Source organism: Papio anubis, chromosome 9 (genome assembly GCF_008728515.1).
Source record: "Papio anubis isolate 15944 chromosome 9, Panubis1.0, whole genome shotgun sequence".
Classification (NCBI taxonomy): Eukaryota; Metazoa; Chordata; class Mammalia; order Primates; family Cercopithecidae; genus Papio; species Papio anubis.
Genome location: NC_044984.1, coordinates 18,367,904 through 18,380,631, shown reverse-complemented (window position 1 = coordinate 18,380,631; position 12,728 = coordinate 18,367,904). Strand labels below are relative to the sequence as shown.

At 41.4% G+C, this 12,728-nt stretch overlaps 1 protein-coding gene across 25 annotated transcripts in view; it reads right to left on the bottom strand.

Annotated features, from left to right (window-relative positions):
• Window positions 1-1,910: 1,910 nt before the first annotated feature.
• The window catches only part of PLEKHA5 (pleckstrin homology domain containing A5), a 249,095-nt gene continuing 238,277 nt past the window's right edge, over window positions 1,911-12,728 (bottom strand). For 12 of the 25 annotated variants that reach the window (XM_009180307.3, XM_009180313.3, XM_009180315.3 and 9 more), the window contains 3 exons: window positions 9,886-10,034; window positions 8,011-8,116; window positions 1,912-2,291 (listed from right to left, as the gene is read on the bottom strand). In XM_009180307.3, coding sequence (XP_009178571.2) covers window positions 8,022-8,116; window positions 9,886-10,034 — 244 coding nt within the window. In that variant the 3' untranslated portion in view covers window positions 1,912-2,291; window positions 8,011-8,021. Of the gene's footprint in view, window positions 2,292-3,422; window positions 7,098-8,010; window positions 8,117-9,885; window positions 10,035-12,728 lie in introns of those variants that run through there. The other 13 variants (XM_003906083.4, XM_009180314.4, XM_009180311.4 and 10 more) reach the window with 6 other exon arrangements.

Genomic DNA, 12,728 nt, shown 5'->3' with positions numbered 1-12,728 from the left:
AAGAGAATTGCTTGAACCCAGGAGGCGGAGGCTGCAGCAGTGAGACAAGATCACAGGCTACTACACTCCAGCCTGCGCGACAGAGCAAGACTCCATCTCAAAAGATAAAAAAGAAAAAAAAACCCAAACAAAAGCAATTGTTCCCCAACACAATGACAAAAGATCTGAAACAATCATTGTATCATGACTAAAGGGAAATAAAAATTTGGTGACTATTTCTTTTGAGAAGACTTTTGTGTGACATCTTTAGAGAAAGGTAGTATGTGTAAACATATTACACATATGTACACGGACACAGAGAGGGGTCCATTTTAACTTCTGTTTTCTTTCATCTCCCAATATACATTGTATCTCTTTTCATTGTGTTTGGAGAAGAATTTTTATACATTTGCATTTTGAATTAAATCTAAATCCTCTTTAACATAGGATGGAGAGGAAAAAAAGACTGACTAATGCCAATTTAGTTTCAGCCATTTTATGCAGGAATCCAAAAGCATCAAATTTCCGTGTACTCTGGGAACAATATATAGCATGAACAAAAGGTTACAGAGGGAAGAAAATGTAATTGATTCTGAAGAGCGTGAACATCTGCAAAGAATATATTGTGAGAGAAAATGATCTCTGAGGGTCCTACTTATGATGAAACGGTTTCTAGCTACCCATGTCAGACAAATAGCTGCCTTACACACCTCTCTCAAAGTCCAATCCCTAAGCAGAGCACGACAATTGATGCTTAAAGTAGTCTTACTTTTACTTTCTGAAACATGGAAGCAAATAGAAACATAGTGAAAGACTTCACAAAACTAAACTCCTCTAGTGGTAATGAGCTAATGTAATGTACTTAGAGGAAAAGTCAGAAAAAACTATAGTCTGGTCAAAATTCTGTCATTAAATTGTGGCCAAGTCAATTGATCTCTTTGAGCCTCAAGGTCCTCAACTTTGACATGGGAGGGCTGGACCGACAAGGGTCTTTTAGGATGTTGTCTAGGATTATCAGATTAACAGAGTATCTTTTCTTCTAGAACTCTCTTGAGTCTTAAGACTTTCAATTTTGGATGGAAAGAACAAAAATTCTAACACAACTGATTTAAGAACATCAACATTTATTTAACATGATAAAAAAGAAATGAGATATGAACATTTGCATTTAAACAATAGTAAGTAGCCTTTAATACATTACATGTGCTCATTGTATAATATATACACAATGAACATAATTACATTTGTACACAAACTAAGTACTGGATTTGAAAACCTGCTTATTGCTGTACACATGTATTCCAATGAAATATAAGCCCAGTACTTCAAAATACCTACACTTTGTTTTTTTTTTTTTTTAAGAAAAGATAAGCGGTAACATTTGTGTTTAAGCTGACAGGAGTGTGGCAGTAACTGCTGACATTGCAATCTGACCGAGAAAGAATTATAGCAGAAAACAGGACATACTTCACTTAGCAATAAAATGGCACATTTTAAATATATATATATATATATATAAAATTTTTACAAATCAAGTGTGAAACAAAAGCACTGCAGTAGCCAAAATGGGAAGGAAAAAAAAAAAAAAAAAAAAGAAAACAAGCTTCATTGGAAATAATAACTAACTTAAGAAAATGAGGCCGGGCGCGGTGGCTCAAGCCTGTAATCCTAGCACTTTGGGAGGCCGAGACGGGCGGATCACAAGGTCAGGAGATCGAGACCATCCTGGCTAACACGGTGAAACCCCGTCTCTACTAAAAAGTACAAAAAACTAGCCGGGCGAGGTGGCGAGCGCCTGTATTCCCAGCTACTCGGGAGGCTGAGCCAGGAGAATGGCGTAAACCCGGGAGGCGGAGCTTGCAGCGAGCAGAGATCCGGCCACTGCACTCCAGCCTGGGTGACAGAGCGAGACTCCGTCTCAAAAAAAAAAAAAAAAAAAAAAAAAGAAAATGAAAAGCAAAAAATATATACATAAATTCACCTAGACTTCAGAAACATCGAAATCTGGAAATCAGCAACTAAGTAAGCTCTGGCAATAGACTGCACATTAAAAAGCACCTTTACTTATGTGCTCTGAAATCATAGCAGCAAGCTGGTGTCAGAATAATAACCTTGAGATTACGGAGTGTACATATGGGCCATTAAAGCTGTTTTGGAATAAACATTTTCCAGAAGTGATAAAATGATGCTCTGTGACCAAAAGCATCAGAACTATGAATTTCATAGATTTAAAATATACTGTACAATATCTTCTTACACTGCTGAAGGTCCATGTCTTTAGCTTTGAATGGTTTCAACAGAAGTCAGTATAGCTGAAAAATAAGAAAGAGGAAATTACTTTGACACCTGCAACGTTAATCAATTACCATTTCCCAAAGTAACTAAGGGTGACATTCTATAACAACAGAACTGACAAGCATGGCCATGAAAATCCTAAAACACAATGCAACCAAAGGATATTTTTCTTAATTTCCATAGCTTAATTCACAAAGCAAAGAAACATAATACAATTTTTTTTTTTTTTTGAGACAGGGTCTCACTCTGTTGCCTAGGCTGGGGTGCAGTGGTGCGATCCTGGCTCTCTGCAACCACTGCCTCCTGGGTTCAAGTGATTCTCCTGCTTCAACCTCCCAACTAGCTGGGATTACAGGCATGTATCACCATGCCTGGCTAATTTTTGTATTTTTAGTAGAGACGGGGTTTCACCATGTTGGCCAGGCTGGTCTCGAACTCCTGGCCTCAAGCGATCTGCCTGCCTTGGCCTCCCAAAGTGCTGGGATTAAAAGCATGAGCCACTATACTCGGCCCCACAAGGAAACATAATGTAATGCAATTCTTCTTCTTCCTCCTCCTCCTCCTCATTATTATTATTATTATTATTATTATTATTATTTTGGAGACGGAGTCTCACTCTGTTGCCCAGGGTGGAGTGCAGTGGCACAATCTCGGCTCACTGCAACCTCTGCCTCCCGGGTTCCAGCAATTCTCTTGCCTCAGCCTCCTGAGTAGCTGGGACTACATGTGCACATCGCCACACCCAACTAATTTTTTGTGTTTTAGTAGAGATAGGGTTTCACTGTGTTGCCCAGGCTGGTCTCAAACTCTTGAACTCAGGCACTCCGCCCGCCTCAGCCTCCCAAAGTGCTAGGATTACAGGCGTGAGCCACTGCGCCCGGCCTTCTTATTATTTTTGAGATGGAGTCTCACTCTGTCACCAGGCTGGAGTGCAGTGGCGCAATCTTGGCTCACTGCAACTTCCACCTCTCGGGGTCAAGTGATTTTCCTGCCTCAGTCTCTAGAGTAGCTGAGACTACAGGTGCACGCCACCACACCCAGCTAATTTTTGTATTTTTAGTAGAGACGGAGTTTCACCATGTTGGCCACAATGGTCTCGATCTCCCGACCTTGTGTTCCGCCAGCCTCGGCCTCCCAAAGTGTTGGGATTACAGATGTGAGCCACTGCGCCTGGCCAACATAATGCAATTATAAATAGCAATACAGAATAAAAAATGTACCACTGGCAACGGCAACCCCCAACCCCCTTTGGGTCCCCTCCCATTTTATGGGAGCTCTGTTTTCACTCTATTAAATCTTGCAACTGCAAAAAAAAAAAAAAAAAAAAAATCCAAACTTGTAGCTGAATCCAAAAGATCGACAAAATGAGCAAACATCTGCATAACTCCACTAAAATATGTAGTAATATATTGAGCTGCCTACATAGTAGTGTCATTTGTAAAGGTTTCCTAAATCCTGCCAAAACCGCTAGTTCAGAAAGATGGCATATGCATAATAGGAAGATATAAAATAATAAATACAAGTTTTCATGCCCTTTAGTTGTTTGTGGTGGCTGCATACCATAAGACTAGAAAATATCTGACAATAATTATCCCTCATTACAGAATGCCACTGCTCTTGGAACAAGAGGAAAACAAAATAAAATCCTATAACAATTTAAGGAACCTGGAAATATGCTTGAGTTTTAACTCAGAATATCCTTTATTATTGGAAGGATATGTGTACAGTCATAATCCGTTTATTGAATCAAAATATATGAATGGCTCTTAATGAATCAAATGAGTCCAATGTTTATTTTTCCTATGTTTTGTGTTATTATGTCACCAGTAGCAACCGTCACTTTTTTTTAAATTTTATTTTTTGAGACAGAGTTTTGTTCTTGTTGCCCAGGCTGGAGTGCAATGGCACGACCTCGGCTCACTGCAACCTCTGTCTCCGGGTTCAAGTGATTCTCCTGCCTCAGCCTCCCAAGTAGCTGGGATTACAGGCATGTGCCACCACGCCCAGCTAATTTTGTATCTTTAGTAGAGACTGGGTTTCTCCATGTTGGTCACGCTGGTCTTGAACTCTTGACCTCAGGTGACCTGCCTGCCTCGGCCTCCCAAAGTGTGGGATTACAGGTGTGAGCCACCATACCCAGATTTTCTTCTTTTTTTTTTTTTTTGGGACAGTCTTGTTCTGTCACCCAGGCTGGAGTGCAGTGGTGTGATCTTGGCTCATTGCAACCTCTGCCTCCCAGGTTCAAGCAATTCTCCTGTCTCAGCCTCCCAGGTAGCTGGGATTACAGGTGCCCGACACCATGCCCAGCTAATTTTTGTATTTTTAAGTAGAGATGGGGTTTTACCATTTTGGCCAGGCTGGTCTAGAACTCCTGACCTCAAGTGATCCACCAGCCTTGGCCTCCCAAAGTGCTGGCATTACCGTGCCTGGCCTCAACAGTCACTTCTAAACGTATTAAATTAAAAGTTTAAACACAGCCAGGTGTGGTGGCTCAATCTTGTAATCTCAGTGCTTTGGGAAACCGAGGCAGGCAGCGCACTTGAGCTCAGGAGTTTGAGACCAGCCTGGGCAATATGGTGAAACCCCTACTCTACAAAAAATACAAAAAATCAGCCAGGCTTGGTCGCACATGCCTGTGGTCCCAGCTACTTGGGAGGCTGTCATGGGAGGATCACTTAAGCCCAGGAGGACAAGGCTCCAAGATCTCACCATTGCATTCCAGCCTGGGCAACAGGGTGAGACCTGGTCTAAAAAAAGGAAAAAACAAAACAAAACAAAACAAAAAAGGCTTAAACACAAGTGACAGAGGCAAAACACAGGTAATACTGTAACAATTAGGTTATTTGTAACTCTCCAGCAAGCACTTCAATCCTGCACAGACACCAACCAACAACAAACAACAGCCTCTTTGAGGTTCCAGGTAGACATAATCTCAAATAAAAGTTACAAATATGAAAAGACAACAAAAAACTTTGGGCTGAAAAAAAGGGCACAGATTATAGTTGCTACAAAAAGGTGTGAAAGGAAGTAGATTCGAGAAAACAAGATGAGAGGAAATATTTGCCAACTATGAATCCAACAAAGGACTAATATCTAGAATCTGGAAGGAACTCAAAACAAATCAGCAAGGAAAAAAACCAAATAATCCCATCAAAAAGTGGGCAAATGACAGGAATAGGCATTTCTCAAAAGAAGATACACAACGAGATGCCTCCTTATTCCTGCAAGAATGCCATAATTGGCCGGGTGCAGTGGGTCATGTCAGCACTTTGGGAGGCTGAGGCGGGCGGATCACGAGGTAAAGTGATCGAGACCATACTGGCCAACACGGTGAAACCCCATCTCTACTAAAAATACAAAAATTAGCCTGGCGTGGTGGCACGCGCCTGTAATCCCAGCTACTCGGGAGGCTGAGGCAGGAGAATGGCGTGAACCCGGGAGGCGGAGGTTGAAGTGAGCCAAGATTGTGCCACTGCACTCCAGCCTGGTGACAGAGAGAGAATCTCAAAAAAAAATAAAATAAAATAAAATAAAAAGAATAGCCACAATTTAAAAGTCAAAAAACAACAGACGTTGGTATGGATGTGGTGAGAAGGAAACACTTTTACACTGCCGGTGGAGATGTAAACTAGTACAACCACTATGGAAAACAGTGTGGAGATTCCTTAAAGAACGAAAAGTAGATCTACCATTTGATCCAGCAATCCCACTAACCCAATCCCACTAACCCAACAAATGAGTAATAACTCATTTTCTTACATGCATGTTTATAGCAGCACAATTTGCAACTCCAAGGGTATGCAACCAACGTAAGTGTCCATCAACCAAGTAGTGGATAAAGAAAATGTGGTTTATATACACCATGGAATACTACTCAGTAATAAAAAGGAATACAATAATGTATTTTGCAGCAACTTGGATGGAGCTAGAGACCATTATTCGAAGTAAAGTAACTCAGGAAAGGAAAACCAAATATCGTATGTTTTCACTTATAAGTTGGAGCTATGCTATGGGTATGCAAAGGCATACAGTGTGGTATAATGGACTCTGAAGACTCACAAGGGAGAGGGTGGAAGGTCACACAAGGATAAAAAAAAACATATTGGCTACAACATACACTACTCGGGTAATGGGTGCACTAAAATCTCAGACTTCACCACTGTACAATTCTTCCATGTAACCCAAAACCACTTGTACCCAAAGCTCGTGAAATTTAAAACATACTTGAAAAGAAAGAAAAAAGGCTAGGTGTGGTGGCTCACACCTGTAATCTCAGCACTTTGGGAGGCTGAGGCAGACAGATCACTTGAGCTCAGGAGTTTGAGACCAGCCTGGGCAACATGGTGAAAACTCCATCTCTACAAAAAAATTAGCCTGGCATGGTGGCACACAACTGTAGTCCCAGCTACTCAGGGGGCTGAGGTGAGAGGACTGCTTGAGCCTGGGAGGTCAGCCTGCAGTGAACCACTGAGCCATGATCTTGCGCCACTGCACTCCAGCCTGGGTGACAGAGTAAGACCCTGTCTCAAAAAAAATAAAAAATAAAAAATAAAAAAATAAATAAAAGAAATATTTTCAGAATGTAAAAATCAAAGAGGCTAGGCGCAGTGGTAGGTTAGCTTGAGTTCAGGAGCTTGAGACCAGCATGGGCAACTTAGTAAGACCGTCTCTACAAGAAAATCAAAATATTAGCCAGGTGTGGTGGCGTGCACTTGTGATCCCAGCTACTTGTAAGGCTGAGGCAGGAGGACTGCTTGAGTCCAGGATGTCAAGGCTGCAGTGAGCTATGATTATGCCACTATACTCCAGCATGGGTGACATCTCTGAAAAAAGAAATAACGTAAAAAAAAAAACAAGAAAAAAAATAAATAAAAGAATATGTTAGTACTAATGCTTATAATTGTTCAGCAGAAACTGGTGGTAATCCTAAAGCACCAAACTTGACTAGATATGGTAGATGCTGTGAGAAAGAAAATGCAGAAAGAGGCATAACATTCTTACTCTATACCAGAGCTTTCATAAAAAGTTAAAAAACATTTAGAGTACTCTATAAGTACTAAATTACAGGTTAAAATTAGCAATTGTCTAGAAAGTTTAAAAGTAAGAATTTAGGAAATTATTCTCAATTATAAATCTGTGCTCTAAGGAACACTGTTCAAGAAAGGATTCCTTCTTCTCCCTGATACCATCCTTGGTTTTAGTAACTACCTCCGTGACTTAATAGAATGCAATTACTTAGAAATAATATCAGATAGACATTAAAGATTTTAATATTCTATCAAGTTGGCTGTACCATAAACATTTCATTGTCATTTACAATAATTAGCAAATTCCCAGTGGGCAGACATGTCACACTAACTGTAAAAAGCATTACACAGTCAACGTGTAATGACTTAAACAGAATTCTCAGGTCAAGCTATGGAAAGGAACATTAAGTAGAAGCACAGCTGCACAACACTGCAAGTCTTGGCACAGGCCATACTCTCCAAATTTTGTTGTTTTTCTGGATGATGAAATAAGAGACAAAGAAAATGCTGTCACGCAGCAAATCATCGGAAGAGCCAATGTTAGCAATCTGTTACTGACCCTGGTTCCAAGATACGGCCTACTTGTTCTGCCAACTATCCCTATGCACAGTCCAGAACTAATCCCAGTTTTGATTCACTAAACCAACAGATGAGTCATAAAATACAAGTGAAAAACTCTAAAGCACAAATGCAAAGGGAAATGACGTACTTCTTCTGGGACTACACACACATGAAATGTGAGCCTTCTGTGAGCTGCGGCTGAGTGGACGGAACTGGCGATGCCGAGGACTCAGGAGATGGGGACAGACTTTTCACTAAAACACACAAAGAAAATGGGAGAAGATAAAAATCTTTAAGACACATTTGGAGAAGTAAATCCTGATGTTGTAATCCCACAAAAATGAGAACATGTTTTGAGAAGTAAGTAATAGATGCATTTGGTTCTACCGTGATTTTTTCTTTTTAAATAATTAAAAACAAATTTTTATTAATCGAGATGCGGTCTATGTTGTCCAGGCTGGTCTCGAACTCTTGGCATCATGCGATACGCCCATCTCGGTCTCCCAAAGTGTTGGGATTATGTGCCCAGCCTGTTATTTTCTTCTTCTTCTTCTTCTTTTTTTTTTTTTTTAGATACAGAGTCTTGCATTGTTGCCCAGGCTGGAGTGCAGTGGCACGATCTCGGCTCACTGCAAGCTCCGCCTCCCGGGTTCACGCCATTTTCCTGCCTCAGCCTCCCGAGTAGCTGGGACTACAGGTGCCCGCCACCACGCCCGGCTAATTTCTTGTATTTTTAGTAGAGATGGGGTTTCACTGTGTTAACCAGGATGATCTCAATCTCCTGACTTTGTGATCTGCCCGCCTCGGCCTCCCAAAGTGCTGGGATTACAGGCGTGAGCCACCAGCCGCCCAGCCTATTATTTTCTAATCTGCAATCTAATTATTCAGTATAAAATGTTTCCTGAAGACTATTTAATTTTGTTTTTGTTTTTTGTTTTTTTTGGCTGGGTGTGGTGGCTCATGTCTGTAATCCCACCACTTTGGGAGGCCGAGGCTGGCGGATCATTTGAGGTCAGGAGTTCGAGACCAGCCTGGCCAACATGCTGAAACCCCGACTCTAGTAAAAATACAAAAATTAGTCAGACATGGTAGCTCGTGCATGTATTCCTAGCTACTCAGGAGGTCGGGGCAGGAGAAGTGCTTGAACCCAGGAGCCGGAAGCTGCAATGAGCTGAGATCGCACCTCTGTATTTTAGCCTGGGCAAGACAGCAAGACTTTGTTTCAAACAACAACAACAACAACAACAAAAACAAAAAAATATAATAATTTTTTTTTTTTTTTTGCTTTGAGGTTAATTTTCTGTTGCCACTTTTCTAGTTTTATGCAGCTATATACTATAGATGATTTAAATGCTGTGGTTTTAATACTATCATACCACTTTGATCCAGACCTGCTACATAATAACCAAAACTGGCCAGTGACAATTTTTTTTTAACAGTGAGACCTCCTGTGCACACTACCTTATTTATTTATTTATTTAGAGACAGAGTTTCGCTCTTGTCATCCAGGGTGGAGTGCAGGGGCGTGATCTCGGCTCACTGCAACCTCTGCCTCCCGGGTTCAAGCAATTCTCTGCCTCAGCCTCCTGAGTAGCTGGTATTGGAGGTGCCTGCCACCATGCCCAGCTAATTTTTTGTATTTTTAGTAGAGATGGGGTTTCACCATCTTGGCCAGGCTGGTCTTGAACTCCTGACCTTGTGATCCACCTGCCTCGGCCTCCCAAAGTGCTGGATTATAGGTGTGAGCCACCGCGCCTGGCTGAAAGATTTTATTAGAAAAAGTTTACTCTATATGTTAAAATTGAAAGGAAAAAGCAAAACCAAAACCAATGTGTTGATCCCTCTGCCAGAGTAGACTCTGGCAGGGACCGCATCCCTCCTGAAGGTACACTTGGGGAAGCAAACGTTGACTAATCTACAGTCAGGGTACTTAAGTGATTCCCTTCTTAGAATCTCCCCATGGAAAATAAATTTAGAAGTTCAGAGGAAGCACCAGGTAGAAAATTATGAAATGCATACTAGCTACCTGCCATTGTTTGATTTCCTCTAGAAACCTCAGGAGTTGATTCGTAAGAAATAACAGTTTCTTCCTGTTCGTCAGCATTGTTCTTTGTATTTTCTTCAGGATGGTCTTCTGGTTTATGATTTGTGATCTGTGTTTCATCTTGAGGGCTGATGAAAATAGATTGGAATTTAAAAATTTGTCACTATAGAATACAATTAATTTTTCTTCTTTTTTTGTTATAAAAGATGCCACCACCTATGTTTAACAATTAACATTTTCTTACAAGTAATCTTTTCTTTTTTTTGAAAGTTTCAAACAAAGGAATTAGAGCAAATAATAAACCTGTATATTCATTTCAATAATTACTCAGTTTGCCAATCTTGCTTCATCTAAGCCCTAAAACCCTCGCTCCCTAAACCATTTAAAGCAGATTCTAGATATGATATTTAATCTGTAAGTACTTCAGTACATATTTTTAATATGTTAATGCCATCAAATATCCAGTCAGTGCTTAAATTTTCCTGGTGCCTCATAATGTCATTTTAGAATTAGAATCAGGATCCAAACAAAGTCCATATATTACCTGACAAATTCCTTAAAGTCTACTTTAATCCAAAACAAACTGCCCCAGATCCCTTTTACTCTTTGCCATTTATATGTAAAAGAACCTGGTCTATCTGTCCTATATAGTTTATCACATTCTGGATTCTGATGATTGTATCCCTCAAGATTCTCTATAAAGTTGTATTATTACTATTATTAAATTTTTTTTTTTTTTTTGAGACAGAGTCTTGTTCTGTCGCCCAGGCTGGAGTGCAGTGGCGTGATGTAGGCTCACTGCAAGCTCCGTCTCCCGGGTCCCTGCCATTCTCCTGCCTCAGCCTCCAGAGTAGCAGGGACTACAGGCACCTGCCACCACATCTGGCTAACTTTTCGTATTTTTAGCAGAGACGGGGTTTCACCGTATTAGTCAGGATGGTCTCGAAGTCCTGACTTCGTGATCCGCCCGCCTCAGCCTCCCAAAGTGCTGGGATTACAGGCGTGAGCCACCGCGCCTGGCCAAAGTTGTATGATTTTAAGGCTTATTCAAATTTAGGGTTTGGAGGGGCAAGTAACACTTCATTAGGTGGGTGTCATGAACTATTGCATTAACAGATTGTTTCTCCATTTCTACTAAAAATACAAAAACTAGCTGGGCACAGTGGCAGGCGCCTGTAAACCCAGCTACTTGGGAGGCTGAGGCAGGAGAATCGCTTGAATCAGCAGGGGCGGAGGTTGCAGTGAGCCAAGATTGCACCACTGCACTCCAGCATGTGGGCCACAGAGTGAGACCCCATCCCCACCCCCGCCAAAAAAAAAAAAAAAGATCAGTGAGTTCAGGGGTTATTGGGTTGACCCATTCACATAAAGCTCCTTGTCAGATTTTCAGCTGACAGCTTTGGCAGCCACTGAGGAATACTATTCAAATCCAATATTTCATTAGGGTTAGCAAAGCAATGACACTCTCTTTTTTTTGAGGCAGATTCTCACTCTGTCACCCAGGCTGGAGTACAGTGGCAGGATCTCGGCTCACTGTGACCTCCACCTCCCTGGCTCAAGGAATTCTTGTGCCTCAGCCTCCCAAGCAGATGGGATGACAGGCATATGTCACTAGGCCCAGATAATTTTTGTATTTTTAGTAGAGACAGTGTTTCACCATATTATTGGCCAGGCTAGTTTCAAACTCCTGACCTCAATTGATTTGCCTGCCTCGGCCTCCCAAAGTGCTGGGATTTCAGGCATGAGCCACTGTGACCAGCCACAAAGCAATGATACTGACTCTTGCTTGAAATTCTTCTAAAAATAAAAGTTTCCTCAAACTATTTGGTTACAGTTTGTGAAAAAAACATGATAAATACTTGATCCTTTCCCTTAATGTAGCAAGTTTTGGAATAAAAGTTGATTCTCTAGCATCCTCTAAAATGGCCAACAATTTTTTTGTTGTATCATTATGAACTCATCAATTTTTAATATACCGTGTGTTTTAATCCATGCTTCTTAATACAAAAATTCAGCAGAGATATTTTTCTTATCAGACATTGTCAAATACTTTTCAAATTCAATCTTGCTATTCATTTAAGAAATAAAGGCATTCCTAATCACATTAAACCACAGCATTTCTGTTTTCTAGTGCTGGTAATATTTTTAATGGAGGGAAAGATTGAAGATATACTCTTAGGAAGGTCAGTTAAGGCTGAGTATGGTGGCTCATGTCTGTAATCGCAGCACTTTGGGAGGCTGAGGTGGGTGAATCACCCGAGGTCAGGAATTTGAGACCAGCCTGGCCAACATGCCCGTACCGTCTCTACTAAAAAATACAAAAATTAGTTGGGCATGGTGGCATGCACCTGTAATCCCAGCTACTTGGGAGGCTGAGGCAGGAGAATCGCTTGAACCCAGGAGGTGGAGGTTGCAGTGTGCCTAGATCGCACTACTGCACTCCAGCCCCGGTGACAGAGTGAGACTGTCTCAAAAAAAAAAAAAACAAAAAAAGACAGCTAAAAGATGGCCAGGCACAATGGCTCATGCCTGTAATCCCAGCACTCTGGGAGGCCGAGGCGGGCGGATCATGAGGTCAGCTCACGAGATCGAGACCGTCGTGGCTAACATGGTGAAACCACGTCTCTACTAAACATACAAAAAAAAAAAAAAAAAAAAAATTAGCCGTGTGTGGTGGTGGGTGCCTGTAGTCTGAGCTACTTAGGAGGCTGAGGCAGAAGAATAGCCTGAACCTGGGAGGCGGAGGTTCCCCTCTGGGAACCAAGTGCAGTGAGCTGAGATTGTGCCACTGCACTCCGGCCATGGTGACAGAGCGAGACTGT